Source organism: Macrobrachium rosenbergii, chromosome 3 (genome assembly GCF_040412425.1).
Source record: "Macrobrachium rosenbergii isolate ZJJX-2024 chromosome 3, ASM4041242v1, whole genome shotgun sequence".
Lineage (NCBI taxonomy): Eukaryota > Metazoa > Arthropoda > Malacostraca > Decapoda > Palaemonidae > Macrobrachium > Macrobrachium rosenbergii.
Genome location: NC_089743.1, coordinates 89109639 through 89131830, shown reverse-complemented (window position 1 = coordinate 89131830; position 22192 = coordinate 89109639). Strand labels below are relative to the sequence as shown.

Here is a 22192-nt window from a genome sequence, read left to right as displayed (position 1 = left end):
GCTCAGTTGGGATATCTTTGCCTGAAGGAGTCCTGACGTTCTTATAGTGTTTGCTTCAAGAGCGACCACAGTACATGGTTGGAATGGCATAGATCCATGTTGGGATCGTTCTGACTCTGCTCCTGCCGATGTGGATCGATTGTTGCCATTGCTGGCCTTCATGTATGCTGTGGCACTGCCTCTGGTGTATCTGTGGTCCATCTGCTCCTGCTCTTAGCTTCCTGCCATTATTGCTCTGTGACACCAAACGGCAAGTCTCTAATGACTCCTCTGGTCTCCTGCTGGCGGAATTCCTGTCGTTCTCATGGGTGCTGGCGACGTTCGTGTGACGTTCTGGCAGCTGCGCTGCAAAAACAATGCCCTCTGAACCACTTTAAGCAGCTGCTGCATCAGCTGTCCTGATCATGCCTGCAGCTTCTCACCAATTAGTCGTGTCTTGGGCCGCTTCCGTTGTGATCCTACCTGGCTGGCCTGGAGATTACGATGTTTCATGTCACCATCCTGTAGAAGATGTCGGAGTGAAGGTGAAGAAAGTCGCCTTGTGGAGGTAGCTGCCATCTTCTTCAGCTTATCTTCGATTTTGTCTTCTGCTGCCTCTTTCCTTCCTCTCCCAAGATTCAAGGGTTTCCCAGGAAACCAGATAGACCTCCGTGGGCCGAAGGAGAGGAAGGCTGCTTCTGTCCCCTTGGTGTCCTTTGGCGGAAGGAGGCAGTGGGTCTCTCGTTTGCTCTTCCGAACACAGAGGTCGATTTGCATACCCCTGGGCCTTGTATTTCGGGAGCTGCGGGCACACAGACCTCGGTTTGGCTCCCTTTCCTAGTCCTAGAGGTTCCGCGTCTAAGACGGGTGCTGCTTCCGGTGCTCGTTCACGAGCCACTCTGAGTGCTTCAGATTTTGTGGAATATCAAGTATCCCAATCTGCTTTGGAGAGTACTCTCCCCAGCCCAGTTCAGAAGTAGCACGAGAGAAAGGGCCTAGGCACCCAGGTGTCTCAGATCTTCATGCCAGCACTACTAGCCCTCGTTGCCAGTCTTAGAAGTCTGCGTCTAAGACTGGTTCTGTGCCTGGCTCTCGTCAATTTCTTAGAAACCAAAAGCAGCCGGCTCGATTTTTATGCGTAGTCTCGAGGTCGTCAATTTATAAATGCAGCGCTCTCCTGGCGAGAGGCACAGCACGAGAGAAAGTTCCGAAACCCGGGTGTCTCAGTGCTGAGATGCCCAGGTGTCTCGATACTGCCTGCCAGCTGCTTCGGTTGCTTGGCTGGGTTTCATCCTCGTGTCTTGAACGTTTGGGTTCGAACATGCAGGATAGCAGACACAGAATTCCCCCTTTAAACCTTCTTCTCAAGGGGCCTCAGCCTCAAAGTAGTTCAGAGTTTGGGAAATTAACGCTAGTTCACGGAGACCGTTCGCTTCTGTCCAGTTCCCGCTAAACACTCAGCTTCCACCCAGCCCCTGGTTGCGTTCACAAGACTGGCTCGGCTCAGCTCATCTCGCCGTGCTTGCCTCCCAGTCTGGATCGCATTCGCGTGATCGGCTTTGGTTTGGCACGGCTCAGCTTGGCCCCGCTTGGTTTTTCCGAATCAGGTTCTCAGCACTGTTTGAGTGAACTTTCTGCTCTTCCCAGGAAAGCACTTTGCCACGGCACAAGCGTTCTTTCCCCTTGTGACAATCATCTCCTTCAGTTGATTATTGCTGGTCTTCCTGGCAGGACAGGCAATGGTACTCTTTCTCATCACCTGTTCTCTCTTTTCCTAGTTGTTCTGAGGAGAGAGCGTACCAGAGAGAGCTCCGAGCGGAATTTGTCTTTCTTTGGAGGTGGGCTGCTTGGCATGCTTTTGTCTCGGTGACCAGATGTCTCACACATAAGTAAAACAACAAATGCTTGAGAGGGCTTCTTGGGGATCTGTCAGATCTCCTTCCAGGGGAGAAATTACAGGAGTTTCATGCTTCAAAAAAGCAGTGAGGGTCTTCCTCTTCAAGTTCTGGGACGCCCTCGCTTTCTCAGAGAACTTCACAACATTTGTTAGCACAAGGATCCCAGGACAGGACCGTGGCTCCCCCAATGAATAATCTTTTTCCCTTCCCTTGCAGGAAGGGGCCGCAGATTCGGGGGCACGCCACTGTCCTTGCCTGATGAGAGCGTTCCTCGACCAAGGTAGAATACTTTCTTCGGACTAGAGTTCATTCCAGGTCAAACACAAAGCTTCTCCCCTGCCCTCGAATACCAAGTCTAATTCTTCTTGCCTCGGGAGGTTCTTGCCAGGTGCAGGTTGTTCTGACTCTACTTCACCCCGGACTGGTTCCTATCTCTGCTTTCTGCCGTGAAGGATATTCTCTTCTGCAACACGCAGGGCAGCGTCTTGGAGACACCTGCTGGTTTCCTCCAGGCAGTCTCCTGATGGATCACAATCCCAACTTTAGCCTCCTACGCCTGGACCTACAACTCATTCCTGGAAAGAACCCTATGCCTTCTGAAGACTGGTCCTGTCAAAGGTGGGTCTTCCTATACTAGACAGCAATCTGTAGGCAAGATTCTGGTGCTAAGAGAAGGACTTTGTCCTAATTTGGATCTCGGTTTTTGTAAGTCCCGAGTTTGCTCGACCCTTAGAGCGAACTGCTTGGTTCTGCACCTCTTTGAGAGATTTGCCAGATACCACAGTCAATCAGGTTCGCCAGGCATTCCCTTGTCCTTTGGACAATTGCCAAGACCTGTGGGTCTTAGTCATCTCGGCTCGACCTTAGGTTCAAGCCAGCCCCCCTCAACTCCTAAGAAGTCCCAGGTTTCGGAAGAAGATAATAGAAAGGAACACATATCCCTCTTCTTCCCTTCTGGGAGGAGGGGAAGGGAGAAAGAAGTATTGATTGGGCAGAAGTTCTCCTGCTGCAGATGCCTGGATAAAATGATACTTCTCGAGTCTCTGGACCTGGCAGTGACATTGCCAAGACCTGGGAATGGATTCCTTCAGGAGAAAAATTCATTTCCCTTGGGTCTCGGCAGTTCCTTTCATCAAACTTCCATCATCCCACTTCCTCTCCCGTGCTCCTGATTCGGGAAATGCCAGCCCAACTAGAGCTAATCGTCTTGGTATCCTGTTAACATGCAGAAGCTGCCCCATGGTGGAGAATGAAGGAAGTCTGCTTCCATTTCTCCAGCCTTCCTTCCTCTTCGAAGTATGAGGAAAGGGTTAGGCTAATGCTTGATTGAAGGAACCTTCAAATATGCTTGCATATTCTCACATCGTGTGTCTACGTCCCGATTCACCGATCGAGGAATAGGAACACACCTGTAAAACTTTGTCTTGAAGGTCTGTGACAAGATGATTAATGCCGTCTCATCCAGCACTCTGAACTCAGCAGCCTTTGGCCTTCCAAGAATTCAGGATGAGCTTTGCAACAAATTCTGAACAATAAAACCACAACAGTGGTATTTTCTTGCTCCTTCATCTGTACATTTGCAGGTACCCAGATGGCCAATTAGCTACGGTGGGGTATTGGTATTAGCTGTCTTTTGGAATCGAGCGAACGCGTTATCTACATTTTCTTCCGAAGATTCCGAAGAGACTTTGTCTGGTGTTTCATTCTGATTCTCCAGCAATAACAAATTGCTTACCCAGGTACCAGACCCGGGCCACGACAGATGCTGGAAAAATCGACGCTTTTTCCTCCATATTTGTTCGCCTTTTGCCCGACCTACAGACAGATGCTGGAAGCTCTGCTTCAGGCACGAGAAGAGTTCCGCTTGACCCAACCTCTTGCCAGCAGCTACACAAGAAGTGGTTCTTGAGGCATTACATCCCCTGTGTTCGGGACTGGAGACCTTCCAGCTTTCCTTGCAAGCATGGGAAACCGTGAGTGGCAACAGATATAGCTGGATAGCTCTGGAAGTCCTCTGCAACACTGTCCTAGGGACTGATCCTTCTTCACTGGTTGTGTCATTGACGGAACTTCTTGAATTCAGAGTTGCTCTTGTCTGGACTTCCTCGCCCTCTCCGCCAAGGTTGCTTCTCTCCTTTCATTACCAGAAGAATGGCAGGCCCTTCACCTAAGTCTTCTGTCCAAAGTGACCTTTTTCTCCTGGGGTCGAGATTTAGCTATGGATGAGAAGCCCGCCCCGGTCTTGCTGTCCAGAACTGTTCCCTGGATGGCATGTGACTCCTGGCTGGGGTTCTGTCCTGTGCTCTTCACCTGCCCTCATAAGAGTGGGTCGGACAGAGATGTGCCCTCTTGGGACCATCTCATCTCTGCTCGGCCTTGGCATAGAAGATGGAAGAACAGGTGAAGGGATCATACCTCGACCTTCCAGATGACATAAGTGGACTCTGAATCCATGGTATCTATTGTCGGGTTTGAGTCATTCTTGTTCCCCTCCTCCTTTGACTTTGTATCGATGATTCAGATAAATCGTTAACTTTCTGTATTAGGGAGCTAAGGTACTTTCCAAAGGCTCAACATTCCTAGCCTGGATGTTGTCGACGTTTTTGCTAGTACTATCTCTCACAAGGAAGAAGTGTCTAAGGACACGTCTTTCTCCTGGCTTCATGAAGCGATCGAAGGAGGTACTTGGCAGCTGGCGACGATGATACCGGTACTTTCCACCTGAGAGCTCACGAAGTCAGTTGCTTGGTCCATCCTTCACATTCCTGAAGTTTCTGTCAGTCTGGAAGCAAGACGTGATCTCATAGACCACACTCTTGTCTTCTTCCTGTGGTCTTGCCACAGGCCCTTAGAACCTTTTTTCCTTGTCCCTGTGGTGACTGCTCACCAAGTTGTGTTTTCTTACCCGGCTCCTTCAAGAGGACTAGTAGCATCTCGCCTAAGGTGTTGGTTCGGAAGTGAGAATGATTCCAAGAGTGACTGGCCTCTCCTCCTCCTCCTTCCTCGTCGTCCTACTTCTCCTCCTTTGGGATGAGAATAGGACTCGAACCGACATTGCCGGATCTGGTGTCTGGATGCGGTAAGACTACATCGAAAGCACCCATTCTATTTTTTTCTAGAATCATAGTTAAATTTCACCCCTTCCTCTAGCAAGGAGGAAGGGAGAGACTGGCAGGCAACTCACTTGGCTCTTCTTACTGCCTCCCGACTTCAAGATTCTTCCTCAGCCTCCATTCAAGTATGAGTTACGCTTCTTCACTCATGCAAAAAGGTCCAGCATCTGACATTTGATCTGCAGTTCCACCATCAGTATGTCAGCATGGTACCTCCTCGTTTCTTTCACCAGGAGTGCAGAATTAGTCAGTTCATGAGACTAACTCAGATTCTCTCCAACCAGTAAGTCTTCAATGTAATGACTGGGACAGCCTGGTATATCGTGTCGGAACAAATCAAAAATTTTTCACAGCAAATTGTATTTTCCAACTCATACAAACCTGAGGTCCTTTTTGTACTTACATTTTATGCCCACTTTCATGCCACCCCAAAATCTGAACCTGGACCGAAAGGCAAACTGGAATGTTTAACATGCAGGCAGGCGAGTATTTCCCGCCTACCTGACAATAGTTACTGCCTAACCACCTTGTTCAAGAGTCTAACAGCCATGTCCAGTTTTGCCGTAAGTAACTCCTAATGTAAAGGACCTCAGGTTTGCATAGTTAGGAAAAATACAATTTACTTTCAAAAATTGTGATTTTATCATAATGTCATTTTTAAAATTTAACATCAGGTACAGTTATAAAATATTTTTCTGATAGTCTTTTTAAGTGATTTGGACAAATTTGACCTTCCCTTACACTGGAAAGGGGTTATTGATACATTACAGTGGGAAACAGGTTTTTGGGTAAGGGTTTATGAAAACTTGTGAAATTCAGCGATTCATCCAAATGTAACCTTTGTAAACCTAATCTGCCCTAACAACCTTTGAAAGCCTAGGATAAGGCCAACCTGATTGTTTATTAGGCTGCACATCACAAATAGGAATGCAGTATTACAGTAAATTTTGAAATCCTTGCAATACAATAATATTGAAAGCAACATTAATAAGTTTTTATTGAAATCATGTGCATCCAAACCTTACCATCTTTCACCTAACCTAACCTAGGGTGCTTTGTACTTTCAGACCAGGGGAATAGTATTGTTCCTACTGTGGGCCCCAGTCAGAGTAATAAAGGGACAGCCATAATATCAGAAAAACTGACTTGTTTCATAATATGTAGCATGATTTTCCTCAAGTCTGTGTTGTCAGAGGCTGTACATTTTCAAATATGAAGTCTAATGTAAAAATGCACTTATTTTTTTACCATCATGATGTTTCACAGTTCCCACTAAGTTGTTATATGATGTAAAGGTGTGTGCAAATTATTCAGAAACACACACACACACCACAGTAAGCACATACAATTATTCTCTCATATCAAGACGATGTTAAAGACTCACATCAGTACAATGTTGAAGAAGAAGAGGTTAACAGGCATACAAACACCAAAACCTTTACATGTAAAAATGAGAGCTATGTCATTGTTCACTGGAGGTGAATACTGGGCTCTGGGGGCAAAGCCACCCTGCTAGGGTTGAAGCACCCTAGGACAGATTAAAGGTTGGGTTAGAGCTCTACCCCAAAGATGTCCTAAAAAGTGTCTAGAGCTCTTGTCAAGTCACTGGGTTGTGCAATCTGATGATAAGCAATTTCTACTTACAGTATTAGTAGTGACTGTAACGTGGGTGATTTCAACAAAGATGGTAATCACAGTTTGGCTAAAATCTCGAGTGTCAGCCAGCTAACATGTAATTACTACACTTGCTGACTAGAGGTCATTGATATACTATGTACATGTCCATTGACAGAAACAACAGTGTAAAGAGTTCATCTCATAGATTGTTAGGGTACCTTTTTTTTAAATAATATGGTGACTTTGGTAGGAACTTTTTGTTTGATGATGTATAAGTTCATTATGATTTTTTTTGTTGGTGATTCTGTATGTATTTTATACTTAGGCCCACAGATATTTTTACTATAAACCTGATTTGTCAATAATGGCCTCATAAATCTATACAAGTTTTTATTGAATTGATTTGCTATACAAGACAACAAAGAGATGTATGTTACATAATATTGTTGAGATAGTATTTGAAGATTGGAATACATTCTCATTGTTAACATTTTTAAACGAATTTTACCTTTCTGTTATGATGCTTGTATTCCCTGTGCCACCAGAGGACATCAGTGCTAAAATCAAAACTTCATTGGATCGTTTAGTTTAAAAACTGTTGACCCATCCCATTTCTGAGTGAACAAGCATTGGTTGGCAAGGACATGGTAGATGAGTGCGGTTTACTTATTCTCATTGCTGATTTGGATTGCTTTTGGGGTTTTGGTATGATATTAATTAACCTTTGTTATATTGGGTGTTTCTCTTGAAGATGACAACAGAAGGTGTAAAGTTAGTGTGTGTAGCACTCGTCTTTACTCTGTAGCCTCTGATAGTCACAATATATGAAAAAAAATTACAAGCAAGGATTGTTCCTTCAATTACTGTTGCATGTCAGTGTTCTGGTTGGACAGGTGATATAAATAATTATTTGCATAAAAGAGTAAGAGAAGGGATACAACAGAAAAGAGACTAAAGGTAGAATATGAAGTAATTACAGTATAGACATAAGTGCTTCTCTAGTATAGACTAAAGGTAGAATGTGAACTAACTACAGTATGGACGTAATTGCTTTTCTAGTTTAGACTAAAGGTAGAATGTGAAGTAATTACAGTATAGACGTAAGTGCTTTTCTAGTTTAAAAAATTTACCTGTGTACCTAGTAACCATTCTCCCTCTAGACATTTTACTTCACCCCTTAAAGCTCCTCAGATTATTCAGGATAATGTTAGGCCCAAGTTTGAAAAGTTTATTGAGTTTACCACCACTGCACTTCATTACCAACCCAAATGAATTGTTCATTTTTTTTAGGTTTTCCCCCTTATGTCAGAGGAAAAACCAGTGCCCTCCCTCTCCTGTTAGCTATACCTTGGCCCTGTCCTGTGACACTTCCCTCCACTGTTGGAGGTGCAGGGAAGCATGGTATATTGCAGAAATGAAGTGGTGGAGCCAGTTGTCTCCTTTCTCTGACCAAACTTATGAGTATCATGTACTGTACAGGCTGGCACTTAGTTGCTGAAGAATGCTTGTGACAAGATCAAATGAAGTTTGTCTAGGTGAGGTGTAGGTGATTTGTTTGAGCCCAATGTGTGCTCTTTCTGGATTTAATCCTGTGTCTCCTAGGCCTTTCAGGAGGCTGCAGACCCTAATGATCCATACCCTGGACCCTCCTGTTACTTCTGACCCTCATTTGGCAATGTCTCCCTCAAAGGATGCTTCATTAGCTTCCCAAGGGCACTCTTCTGGCACCAGATTTTCATGGTCTTTCACACACTCTGGTTTTGCCAGTCCATTTTCACATCATTTGTCCAACATGCGGGATGTGGGGAAGTCTCCTTCGATCATTATGAGGTTCCTTTCGAGTGTGACAGTAACCAAAAATCGCCAATTGGAAATCAACAAATATCGTGCTTATCGGCGTCATAAACGGATCAGCGCTCTGTTAGGTGGGCATTAACCAGTCTTTGCCATCGCACTGATATGGGATATTGGCATATCGTCGAAAATCAAGTTATTGTCATCACTAGACAAGCGCCATAAAACTCGAGCACCGATAACCAGGGGCTGCCTGTATTCGCACAGCAAGGATCAAGTGTATAATTGTAGTTGGCCTCCTCATTCTCCTCATTCTTCCTTCTCTTGTGGATGTTTTCAGTGCACCTTGTCATCACATAAGTTAGTGCAATCTTCTTGCCAGAGTCTGAACCTCCGCCATCAATCGGGACTGCGAACACATTTTTGCTCTTCAGGGAGTTTTTGGAGGCTTACTTTTACAAGTTCATACTTTAGGGGTTGTCATCTCTCAGGTGTCTCACTGCCTTTCTCATTTCCCCCATACAGTATTTGCACCTCAGACTCCTAACAGGCATTCTAGTAGTGTTCAGGAACTGCTTTCGCTATCTCAGTCTCCTCAGACACCAGTGGTTCCTTCCTGGTCTTCTTGTGTTTATGCTAGGCTTTTTCAGGCTATGTGAAGTGCTGTAGGTCTACTCTACAGCAATGATGCTCAGTGCCTTCCCCAATCAGGCAGGTTGATGCTGCTGTTTTGGCAGCACAGAGTACTGGTGTGGCTCCTCCTCTTGTCATGTTTTTCGTTCTCAGCACCTTAAATGATTTCAGCATAGTCGCCAACCGCCAAATCATTAGCCCTGAAGTGGAGGAGTTCTCTGCTTCCAGCCATTGCTAAGGTACAAGTTGGGACTATTTCTTCCTCTTCCACTGAGTGTTTTTTCTAAATTCATCTCCTTTATGAAGTGCTGTAGATACTATTTGCCGGAGGGAGTTGGGACTCTGCTGCTGCCACCTCCTCAGGTTCCTAAGTTCAACTCTGATGGGGAAGAGGAACTGGTTATATCATTGGCTTTTCTAGGGCCATTAGGGTCTGCATGAGCAAATTTCTTGACTACTATGAAGAGCCAGTAGTCCAGGCTTAATGCCCTCAAGGACTTCATAGTTTGGATGCTGCTGCAGAATTACCGCAAAAGAAAGTTTCTTCTGAAAGCGCTCCTTTTATTCGGCCTTTATGGGGAAGTAAGAGCTATTTCAGCAAGACCAAGCAATTACCAGAGTTTGTCCCTTCTTCCGTTTGGGATTTGATTTCTTTTTTTGCTGGGCCAAGGTCCCCTCTGTCTCCTTACTCTTACCTTCCATGTAAGCATAATACTCTGGGGCACACTTACCGTAAGCATAATACTCTGGGGCACATGCAACTGTCTTAAAGAAGGGTAAGTGTGCTATGTTGTTTTCCCAAGTCTTAATGGAAAGAGTACAAACCTTGGTGTTACTAACAGGAACCTGTCCACCTACATATTAGTGTAAAGAAATCTGTTTCTGGATCACATTCATTTAGACCTAGCAGTAAATAGCAAATCAGGCTTATGAAAGCTGATGGGTTTTGCATTAGAACAAATAACATTTTATTTTTTTTTTTTTTGTGAAAACCACAGAATTATTTTTATTAATGCAAACTGTGAGTTTGGAGAGAGCTCTCCACCCAGCCCCTTTAGTCTTGTGGCAAGTGCAGACAGCGCTGGAATGACTTACCAGTGTGAGGTCAGTAGGGTTATAAGATGTATCCTTGTTGCTGCGGACAAGTTGATAATATTGAGAAACACTCTGAGGAGCAGTGTTACTAGATGAATGGCAAAATGATGGAATAACTTGCTGCTCCATCAGAGCAAATAAATTCTCTGCCATATTGCCCAAGGCTAGTCAGCACTGTACCCAGGGGCAAACAAGTTACACTTGAGGCAGTGGTAGCAGGGAGTGATTTCTACATGAGTAACTGACACATCAACGTGATAACTTAGCTCCCATGGAAAATTTGTACCACGAGAAAACATTTTTTGCCGTGCCAAAACTAGGACTGCAGATCTGACAGGTAAAGCATGGCATGCATCTCCACCAAAGTCGTGGCAACCCCAAACCCATTTTCTTGACTCTGACATGGAAAGTTCCATGTGAAACTTTGGAAAACACTTGAATGGGATTTCTGAGCCTTTGGTGCTGACAAAACCCCCTTCCCATATGAATGCTTCTACCATTTACTACACCTTGTGCTATAAGATAGTTACTACTACTTCTTTTTCATTTTTTCTTGTTCTGTGTCTCTTTGATGTGTTAACCGCACGGAAAGGCTCATGTAAACCGATGGACTTGTATTAAATATAAATTTAGTTGTTTTCACATAAATGGTGTAATATTTGACTGAAGGATTATAACAAATGTGCTGTTGAATGTATAGAATACTGTTTGAATCCTTATAAAATTAAAGCTGTCAGCTCTACCAGCATGTTAATCTTTGGTCCTTTCTTTCAGGATGGGTTGTAAAGCTGATGAAGAAAAGCCTTTAAAATCAAAGTCAACTTTGGGAGGAAGAAAGAGCACTTGATTGCTCCATGAGCATTTGGTAGAATTGACTTTATTGCCAAATTATTTGCTCAAAATTAGATAGTAGCTCAACTAGTTCAGTACACTAGTGTGCCAAGAATAATATTGTAAATTGGTCAAATGATTGTATAGGGAGACTTCTGAAGTGATACATTCAAAAGTTGTTTTGCATTTGTAAAATTTTAAATTACTTAACTAAAGATGGGGGGAGCAGTTAGTGCTGGAGTTGACAACGATGATTTGGTGGACAACCTGAAGGCTGCAAACTATATAAAAACTCCTCTAGTAGAACGCATTTTTCGTGCTGTTGACAGAGGGGATTATTTTACTGCAGAACATAGAGAACAGGCATATCGAGACAATGCATGGAAGAAAGGAAACCTGCATTTATCTGCACCTTGTATATATGCCAAGGTAAGTATGCATTTATTCACCATTTTCCAAATTGTTTTCACTGGAAAACATTTTCAGAAAATTATATTTTCATAATAAAATTAAATTTCATATATACTTACCAAGTAATTACATGGCTATAGTTTCCAACTTGCGCAGCAGCATTTTATTTTAAAAATTGCGGTAGCACTTTGATTGTTTAGTGTAGATGACAAGCCTCGCCCACTAATGGGAGTACTGGAAACGATTTAGCAGAACACCTCATTCTGTTTGTGTCCTATGTCCATCTGCGGGGAGGAGGGCAGGCTCTGATTATGTAATTACTTGGTAAGTGTATATGAAACATAACTTCAATATGAAAATATCATTTTCATATAAGTAACTTATTAACTAATTACATAGCTGAATCCCTCATTAACAGGAGGTGGGATGCATGGAGGTATTCTACTCCAAAACATTAAAAGGTAATGACTTTGAAATAGTAAAAGTTGCTAGCATTGAAACAATGATTGTCGTTTCCTTACCTGATAAGAGAGCTAATGCAGGTAAATACTGCCCCTGGTTGGTGCTCATCTTAACCTGTAGTGGCATGGCGGTTGAGCCGTGGGTCGCCTCTACTCAAGTGAGAGCCTTGCAGCGGAGGATAGGCCTGATTGCTGACAGTACATACACAATTGCCCTTGCCCTGGGCGCAGTACCGGTAAAAAAACAACCAAACAACGCTGTCACCCACACTGAGAAAAAACCACAACCCATCCACTCAGACTGGTGGGTACTCCATGTGAATTTAGGTAATAATGGCACGGGTATAATTGGCATGGTAAAATGGCACAAGTGAAAAAGTAGGAAAAAAATATATAGATTCATCTACAAGGTTTCGCTGTGGTTAGTACTAGCCCCTTGGGGATCAAATGCCCCTAGTTGCATCTGATCCCCGAGGGGCTAGTACTAAATATGGCGAAACAGTGATTCATCTACAATGTTTCACCGTGTTTAGTACTAGCCCCCTTGGCGACCAAATTTCCTTAAGTGCATCTGATCCCCGAGGGACTAGTACTAAACATTGCGAAACAGTGATTCATCTATAATTTTTCGCCATGTTTAGTACTAGTCCTTTGGGGATCAGATGCACTTAAGGACATTTGATCCCTGAGGTACTAGTACTAAACATGGCGAAACATTGTAGGTACAGGAAATCAATATATTTTTTCCCCTTGTGCCATTTTTTCCTTTTTTTCACTTGTGCCTTTTTTACCCGTGTTATTTTTACCTGTGCCCTTGTTACCGTGTCATTTTTGCCTGTGCCATTATTACTGTTCACCACTCCAGGTACCTTGTACCCCCAGGGGATCCAAGGTCCACTCAGTGGGAAGGATCTGCTTTCAACAGCTCGGCTCATCTGCCAAAACATTGAGGCTTCCCCTGAATAAATTGAGTGACCAGCATCTCTCGATTTTGATCTGCCCGTAGGAGATCCTAGCTAATAAGCTGATCAGAGCTTGAAGGCTACTCAAAAAAAGCGATAACACTTCACTGAAATCCAGTTGTTCAACTGAAAAACCATGAACAAAATAAAAAGCTGCTGCAAACCCCCCAATGGTTACTCGAGAGCCTGCAGAAACAGAATGAGGTGTTCTGCTAAGTCGTTTCCAGTGCTTCCATTAGTGGGCGGGGCTTGACACCTACACTAAACAATCGAAGTGCTACCGTGATTTTTTTAAGTAAAAGGTTGCTGCGTGAGTTAGACACTACAGCTATGTAATTACTCGGTAAGTTACTTACATGAAAATTGATTTTGTGTATGAGGGTTGCATTTATGCAATGATCTTTTTATTTTGTCTTCAGATCGGTTCTTTGGTCCATACCTTTAGTTTTAATCCATTGTTTTCTCTTCCCACATAGTTTTTCAACTCTTACTATGGTGTAAAATCAATTTTTTGGTAAAACTGCCTTTTGGTAGGATTACAAGGGAAAGAGTGATTGGCTGGGTGGTATACTGTATTACTTAAATAGATGACAAGAATAGTTACAGTAGTTCTTTCAGGCAAGCAGTGAACTGCTCCAGCAGAGGGTGGAACCCCTGTCTCACTGCAGGTTAGCCTCTCTTTAGCTGATTGGTTCACATGATATGTTTATCCGACAGTGCTTAATAGCTAAATTTTTCTTCAAGAGAGCAGATAAGTGACTTTTAGTGTTTTAGCACATGATGTTTATGAAGCTATTTATGATTTATTTAGTTACCTAACAGCAATGTCACCATTTTCAAGTGTTCTACTAGTTTCACATGTAATGTATACAGTATGTACTGACAACAGGGCAGTTTTTTAAATTTAATTTTACGTTGCTGGATTCCAAAGTTTGATGATGGTTGTCAGTATTATTAGCACATGATAAATGGAGTGCTGTATAGCCTTTAAGTGTTGAGGTTGGACCATGTGCATTGTCGTGATCACAATAAAACGAACAATTGTTTTGTAGATTCATCGATCATTTGGTATTGGATTGGGGAGTTCCATACATGAATACAAGCCAGTAGATGCTATAGGCAGTATACAAACTAAGAGTTTTGAGGTTTCCATGGTCATTCACTGGGTATTAAAATATCAAGCAGAATGTTCATACTTTATGATACATTACTTAAATTTTGTATGGCGTATGTGAGGTTTAAAATGAATATTACATTAGCGGAGTAAATGAGTAGTTTGAGTGCATCAAGTGTATTTCTTCACATCAGACAGTTTCTTACATAAACTCTAGAAATGCAGTAGGGAGCACTCATTCATATAAAAATAAGCAATGATTGTTTATATCTCATCTTTCCATAATAGTAAATGTGGGTAAGATTCAAGCACAGTCCCAGACAAAACTCCCTTTCCCTCTGGTCTGGGTTACTCTTGAATATGGCAATGTCACATTCTTTCGAGTCTGCCGAGAAATGGGAAACTACCTTGGCAATAGTTAAAGTATTCATTTTGAATGAAGAAAGGTGTATGTCTCTGACTCTGTTTGAATTGGAACAACAAACGTGATGAATCACAAGTCAGTCATCGGATTTTATTGTTTTCACCAATACAGTTTAACTTTCTTTGGTTGTTTATATATTAAAACACAGGAGTTAAATTGTCATACTGTCACATACAATAACGGATCTTTTAAAGCAACACCCAACTTGATTCTAAACAGTAACTTTTCAAGGGAATTTTTATAATTCCACTATTTATGACCCAAGGTGTGCAAAGTAATAATGAATTAGTGGAAATGGCAATAAAGTTCTAATTGCCGAGGTAATCGATATCACGTAAGAAAAGTCACAGCAGCAACTGAGATGCTATCTTCCCTCTCCTCCTACTAGGCCTATGTGATAAAAATTGTTAATTGCCATCCCCAAATGATGACAATGGGCAAGGAATCTCCCTCTGTTTTCTGTCGGGAGCATTATCAAATATACTTCACTTCTCAAGAATTCAGTCTGTCATAAATACATATCCTTGTATGTACTGTAGTCTTTATTTGACTAGGTTATTAAAATGTTTTAATGTTAAAGAGTAGCTAAGCTACATGCAAAAATTTGAAACATATCTTTTTTATCCAGTGGTTTTCCTCTTAGCCTTCCTTCGTTCTGAAAGTGTCCATCAAGTTAATTGATTTACAGTAGTAAAGCGAATCCTGACTGGGACAGATGTATGGGAAAATTGCCTTTTCCTTTGTGATTGGTTATTCTCCAACTTCATGTTCTTTTTCAGATTTTTATTATACATATTCTATTTAAGTAATGGAGCTTAATAGACTCATGTGGGACGTCAATTTTTTGGGGGGAGACCCTCAGTTTCTTAGTCGATTATACCTTTATATTATGACTTATCATTAAAAGGTTATTAAGAGCAACATTAAAACTGTAACAAATAACGAAATTAGTTATAACTTTAGGACCAAAGAATTATTCTAAACAAAACTTGCAATGTGTTGAATTTCAGCAATTAGTCATTACTGTAAGCCCCAACATTTTGTTTCATCACCATAGACAACTACTGTAGTTTTATTTTAGGAATTTCAAGACAAATTTCTAGATAACAATCTTGCTCCATCTACAGGCAGTCCCCGGTTATAAGCGGGGGTTCTGTTCCCAACGGGGTGGTGATAACCAAAACTCGCTGATAACCAGGCAGCCCCAGTTAACGGCGGGGATGCCTTCCCTGGCCAAACGCCGCTAACTGAAAATCGGTGATATACAGTCGATCCGGTGCATTGGTGGGGGATGCCTACAACTACCTCCTACAAATAGCTAAAATTGGCGAATACTTAAAACCCCTCTAAAAACACTTAGAACTGCATATTTTGTTAGTTCAAAAAACCCTCTAAAAATGCTTATACCTGAATATTTTAATAGTTTTATAGAAGTGCATTTAGTCACGAAATTGATATGAAAGTACAGTAATTTGTGAATATTTCTCTATGAAAAATACCTCAAATAGGCAAATTTTCCACGAATAATGTGTATATACGTTCCATAGAGAAATCCATGAATAGGTGAATCCACAAATCCAGAATCGCGAATAGGCAGGGGTCGATTGTAGTGCCGAAAACCATAAAGTTGCACGGCACTGGTTATCGGGAGATTGCGCTGAAATCTTGACTGAACGCAAAGCCGCGAAATCAGGGATCGGTGCCTGCTAATCAGTATCGCACTGAAAATCTGGTTAACAATGTCACTAGCCATTCGCTGTAACATCAAAACGCTGTTAACCAATGCCTCCAGTAAGCGTGGACTGCCTGTACTAGTATAAGGTAGCATTCTTGAATTTAGTAATGGTATAATAACGGAATGTAATACAGACAGTCCCCAGTTTACGACATTTCTCACCTGCCATGTCAGATACCAAAATCGCCATAACCCGGGTTATTGTTTAAAATCGTAAGAAAACCTTATGATTTTCAACGATACTTACTTTTAATCATTTGGGTTTCTTGTGAACTGCGTAAACTGCATTTTTATTGTTTTTCATCAAAAAACCTCCAAATATTGACCATTCTAACCTATTTGGAGCTATATTTCTTCCATCGGATCGCCGTCATAAACCGGAACATGGGTAGTAACCCAGGAAATAATTATTTATGAATATATTTGAAGAGTGTCATAAGCTGCTTCTGTTGTAACCAAAGGACCACCTGTACATTTATATAACTTATTTTACAATGAATAAACCAATCTATATATAAACAGGGAAATTATGTTGAATAATGATTAATGTTTCGTCCAGCCATCTTCTCTGTCAATGACTTATTGTAAACGTCTCAGCATCGACGACACCATATTGTAAACAACATTCTACCATCACCTTACTGCTTCCCATTCAGCCACTATTGCAGTTTTGAGTAGTGGTTGTTCCCCGCTAAGGTTCCCAAATGCAGACTGTGTTCATCAGACATTTCTAAAGTTGGTTGAGGCCACAACCATGACTAGGCCACACAGCTCACTTGACTATTATGATTATTGAAACCATCGTAGTTACCACACATGAAGTGTGGATGCTACAGCGATCCTGAATGAAATAGGAAAAAAAAAAGATACGTACATCCAAATGAAACTGGAACACCTTAGATACTTTTGCATAACACTGCACAGTACTGTAGTAGTAATGCTAGGTTGTAGGCAGCTAAATAAAATAAATGGATTGAAGTTCACGGGGTATGCAATGTATAAAATGTAATTGAATTAGTCCCTTATTGTAATTAAGGTTCTGAAATTATCAAAACCTAAGAAGTACTGAACTGTGAAGGGTCATACTCAAATACTACTTTTCATTACCTACCGGTAATGGATTCCATTATAATGAAGTATTCGTCTGGATGTCCTGACCAGAAATTCCAAATGTAGTCTCTGGGTAGTCTTCACAGCTGCCATGAAAGGTGTTTGGACGCCAGTCAGCACCTTGGCATCATCTGCTGCACAGTGAGTCTCAGACATCCCAACCCTCGAAGATCTGTTAAATGCCACTCATCAATTGCAACCACAGGTGAATGTTTTACCAGTATGCCTGTTTGTTTAGAAATCTGCGTGACAAATCCTGCACTATCCAGGATTCAACAAATCACTGCTTGCGCAGGCAATATCATGTTGGTATCTGTTTGCCATAGCCACACAGATGTTATTGAGAGAAGCTTTAATCTGAATTTCATCATCACTTTTCAAGCCAGTAAAATGTTACCTAGTCATTTCTTATCATTACTAATAGTACTGTTTTATAGGAAATGATTATTGAATCATGAAATATTTAAAAGTAGATATCTGTAATTTGCTAAGCAAAATTTTCATAATCTGTAAACAATCTTAGTGCAGTACTGTTTGGTAACTAGGCTACCTCATTCACTTGTTATTCACGGAATAATATATTTTGAGTCATAATATATTTCTTTCGCAGTGAGATTGAATTTTGGAATATTTCTCAAAAAGTGTCATTCTCCATGAAATCAGGAAATGTGTTTTTTATCTATTGCTATATTTTTTCTATTATCTAGAAGATCAAAATTTTGAGGAGCAGACATGGTTCCATTTGGTAACTATCGTACACTTAAAATAAATCAGCATTAGATAGTTTTACTATTTACTCTCCCTTTTTATCTCTGAAGATATGTTTTCAAGTTTGTCTATGATTTCATTCTCGATTGTTTCATTTTCAAAATATTCTATATGAAAATTTGAATTACATTAACAAACAGGCATCGTCTTAATTAGGTTGGGGAGCCCTTCTGGGGAGCATGAAAGTTTCTGGGACATGGTCCCTGGAACAGAAGAACCTTCACGTCAATGTAAAGGAATTGAAGGCCATTCATTTAGGCCTTCAATCTTTTCTCAGAAACATGGCTGTTTGCTACAAACAGTAGTGGTTCATTTGACAACATCACCGTTTCTTTCCTACATCTGGAAGCAAGGCATGACCCCACTCCTCCCCACAAGGCGTGCAAAGGACCCCCTGCTTTGGGTGATCAGAATTGAATGCAACTGTCACTGATTCCAGAAGGAAAGTGAATGTGTTGATGGACAAACTCCAAGCCATTGTAACAGTGTCCTTCCATAAGAGTGACCTTCTGGACCCTGGTCTGCATCGACTTTTTGAACTGTGGAGCAGACCTGTTGCTATTTTATGAATCATTGCTGGCCCTTCCTCCCTCCGCCCTGACCCTCTGGCATGGGCGACAGATGCCATGCTTCAGAATTTGTCAAACTTAGACCTCTACGCATTCTCGCTGTTCAGCATGGTCAGGGAAGTACTGAACAAATTCCAGGGACACATCAGAGTGTGATGATGACTCTGGTTGCTCCACTCTGGTCTCTGAAAGAGTGGTTCCCAGACCTTCTAAGACTGATAGTAGACTCTCTTGGAAGGCCCTTCCGGTGAAAAACCATGTCTACTCAGGCAGCCCCACTTCAGGAGGTTTCACCAAGGATTATCCGCTCTTGCTCTGACAGGCTTCAGACTGCCTGGAAACTTGTCAGAGCGAAGGGATTTTCAAGACTAGCTGCAGAGGCTGTCAAGATGTAGACGTCAGCCTTCTTGCTTCCACCATTAGAGGATATGGAGCCATACTGAGTTACGTTTTTAAACACAGAGGTCTAGATCTGTCGTCTAACCAGGATCTTAGCGACCTCTTCAGGTCTTTCAACACTTCCAAACAGACAAAGGTTGACTCTGTCTCTTGGAATCTTAATATGGTTCTGAACTGGTTAACAGTCCCCTCTTTCGAGCCACTCTGTTCCATGTCTCACAGGAACCTGACTTGAAAGACTTATCCTTGTTGCTTTGGCTACTGCCAAGCGTGTCAGCAAACTTCAGGCCATCGATAGGAGGATAGGATTCATTCAGGGAGACACATTCTGCTCTTTTACTCACGGTTTCCTGGCCAAGAATGAGTTACCATCAAAGCCCTGGCCTCGTTCTTTCACTATTAAGAATCTAATGGAAATCCTTGGACCGGAGGAGGAGGAAAGAATCCTTTGCCCTGTTAGGACCTTAAGATATTACCTGGACAGGACTGAGAGGATCAGAGGACCATCCAGCAATCTTTGGTGTTCTGTCAAGAAACCTTCCCGACCCGTTTCTAAGAACACTTTGTCGTTCTTCTTAAGGGACCTTATTACTGAGGCGCATTCTCAGATCCAAGAGGACATCTTGCCTTCCTTTAAAGTGAAAGCCCACAACATCAGAGCAGTAGCTACCTCTTTCGATTTCAGGCATGTGTCCATCTCTTCTGTTTTACAGTCAGCCTACTGGAGGTGCAAGTTGACCTTTGCATCGCATTATTTAAAAGAAGTAGAAACAGAGTTCGAAAGCTGCAGTACCTTGGGGCGTTTATCAGTGGCTGGCATGGTATTGGGGGAAGAAGCATAGGAAGCATTATTTTTATCCTCTAACTCTTCACCTTGATATAGGGTGTCGAGTCATTGGGGAGCCTGGGGCTACTATGTACCTGGAGTTCCCATCAGTTTTAGTGGATGGTTGCAGTTTTTATTTCAGTGTAGGTGACAGCACTATCTGGTTATTGTATCGGGTACTGAACCCAGGGCAAGGGCATCTGTTTTTAAGCTTTGTTAGCCATTGACATATCCTTTGCTGCAAAGACACCACCCAAAGTAGAGGCATCCCATGGCTCAACTGCCACGCCACTACAGGTTGAGATGAGCACCAACCAGAGGCAGTATTTACCTGCAGTAGCTCTCTTACCAAGTAAAGAAACAAGGACTGTATCAATGCTAGCAATTTTTCTATTTCAAATTCATTACCATTACTTAATGTTTTGGATTAGAATACGTCCATGTATCCCACCTCCGGTCAGTGTGGGATTCTGCTATGTAATTACTTGGTAAGGTACTTATATGAAAATGTTATTTTCATGATAGAATTAAGTCTCATGTATACTTACTAAGTAATTACAGAATTGGAGCCCTCCCTCCCTCCTCTCTCAAGGGACTTAAGGCACAAAACTAATTGAGTTTCTGCTTTTGTTGTTCTATTGTTTCAACAGGGCTGGTGCTAGTCACCTACACAAAAACAGTAGAAGAGCTACCTTGACTTTAAATTTGTGCTGCCAAGCGAGTTGAAACTATTGCTGTGTAATTACTTGGTAAGTATATATGAAACAATTTTATCATGAAGATAACATTTTTCAATGACATAGTTTCTTTAATTACTCACAACTCATATAAAATTCTAAGCGTAAGTCTTGATTCCAAATTCACATATCTGGTCTAAATCTTGAATCACAAAGAAAAAAATTCATGTTGTGAAAGACCATAAATTTGTTGAGACCTTTCTTGAAGTGGTTTTTTCTTGTATTCTGTCATTTGGTTATTGCTCTCCTGGTTGGTCTTCAGCAGCTGATTTTCATCTTAAATTGTTTTAAAAAACTAGAGTTCCTTAGTTTTTATAATTTTGATCATCTTTTGCTTTCCTAATTCTAACAGCTCTTTTTCTTATGTAAGGTTTAATACCACACAATCTGCTAGAAGTGTCTTTCTGTCTGTGACCAGATTTTAGAATGATCTACCTGATCGGATGGTTGGATCATTGGAACTAGAGAATTTCAGACTTATTGAGTGTTTTTCTGTTCAGCAAGTTGCCATTAATCTTGTTTCATCCTTTGTTAATTATTTTCTCTCTTATTTACCATATTTGTTTTCCTTATTTCCTTATTGGGGTCCTTGGGCTTGTAGCATTTTGCCTTTGTCGTTAATTGCAATTTTGCTATTAGGTACACACATAATAATAGTAATATTAATATTAATAACAATCATAATCATTGCCCTATTGAGTGATGTAAACTACCAGTAGTTATTACAGAGGAATGCTGAAGTTACCTTTGCTCATTGAATTTCAGGTGATGGAAAGCTTGCAGCTTGCTCCTGGGCATTCTTTCCTTAATTTGGGATCAGGCACAGGATATCTTTCAACCATGGCTGGATTAATCATAGGTAAGTTTTAGCTACTGGTTTCTTTTTAGATTTTTTACCAGACCGTTTCTCAGTAACACAGGATAAGTTCTTAGAGCCTGTTTACAAGTTCAGCCACTCTTAATACAACTTTAAAAAATGTACCTTAATTTTCTATCTTGGACATAGGCCTATACAGTAAAACATTATTGCAACAGTAATTCAGGCAACTTTATTAATACAGTAAAGCATTATTGCAACATTAATTCAGGCAACTTTATTAAGCGTAAAGATACTAGCATCTAATGCTTCAACTGTCCATACTATATGTCTGAGGTCTGTAATGTATTTGTAGGTGCATTGTTATAATCTCTTACTTTTGCAGCAGTACAGTGTATTCAGACTTAAGCCTTACAGGCCAGGCTGAAATATATATTAAGCACACCCCTAGACCAGACAAACTTTAAAGGTTGGCCAATTTAAGAAAAAAACACATCAATGTAAAGAGATGGTGTGCGGAAAAAATGTCTAAAAAATTTTCTGTACCTTCCACTGGAAGTTGAAAGTTAATATTTCCAACCCAGTGCAGGGCCTGCTTTCCAAGACATTTGTAAAATATGCTAATTTTACCAAGTTAGTATGTGTTTTTCTAATAATTTTATTTATAGCAGATTTAATAAGTAATTATACAGCTACAAGCATCCCTACCACGCCAGTCTAAAATTCAAATTCTCACAGTGGCGCTACCATCACTTTAGTGACAAGGCCCTCACCCACGCTTGGGACTGATGGGTACAACCAGCAAAGAGCTTCAATTTGTTTTTCTGGGTTGGCCCTGACAACATTATGATTTTGTGCAGCCATTTTCATAATTTTTTTAGATATTTGTTCCAGCCTTT

At 41.4% G+C, this 22192-nt stretch overlaps 1 protein-coding gene across 6 annotated transcripts in view; it reads left to right on the top strand.

Annotated features, from left to right (window-relative positions):
* The window catches only part of LOC136827210 (protein-L-isoaspartate O-methyltransferase domain-containing protein 1-like), a 56412-nt gene that overhangs the window by 10981 nt on the left and 23239 nt on the right, over nucleotides 1–22192 (top strand). For all 6 annotated transcript variants that reach the window (XM_067084986.1, XM_067084992.1, XM_067084982.1 and 3 more), the window contains exons 2-3: nucleotides 10904–11389; nucleotides 21242–21335. In XM_067084986.1, coding sequence (XP_066941087.1) covers nucleotides 11177–11389; nucleotides 21242–21335 — 307 coding nt within the window. In that variant the 5' untranslated portion in view covers nucleotides 10904–11176. The remainder of the gene's footprint in view (nucleotides 1–10903; nucleotides 11390–21241; nucleotides 21336–22192) is intronic.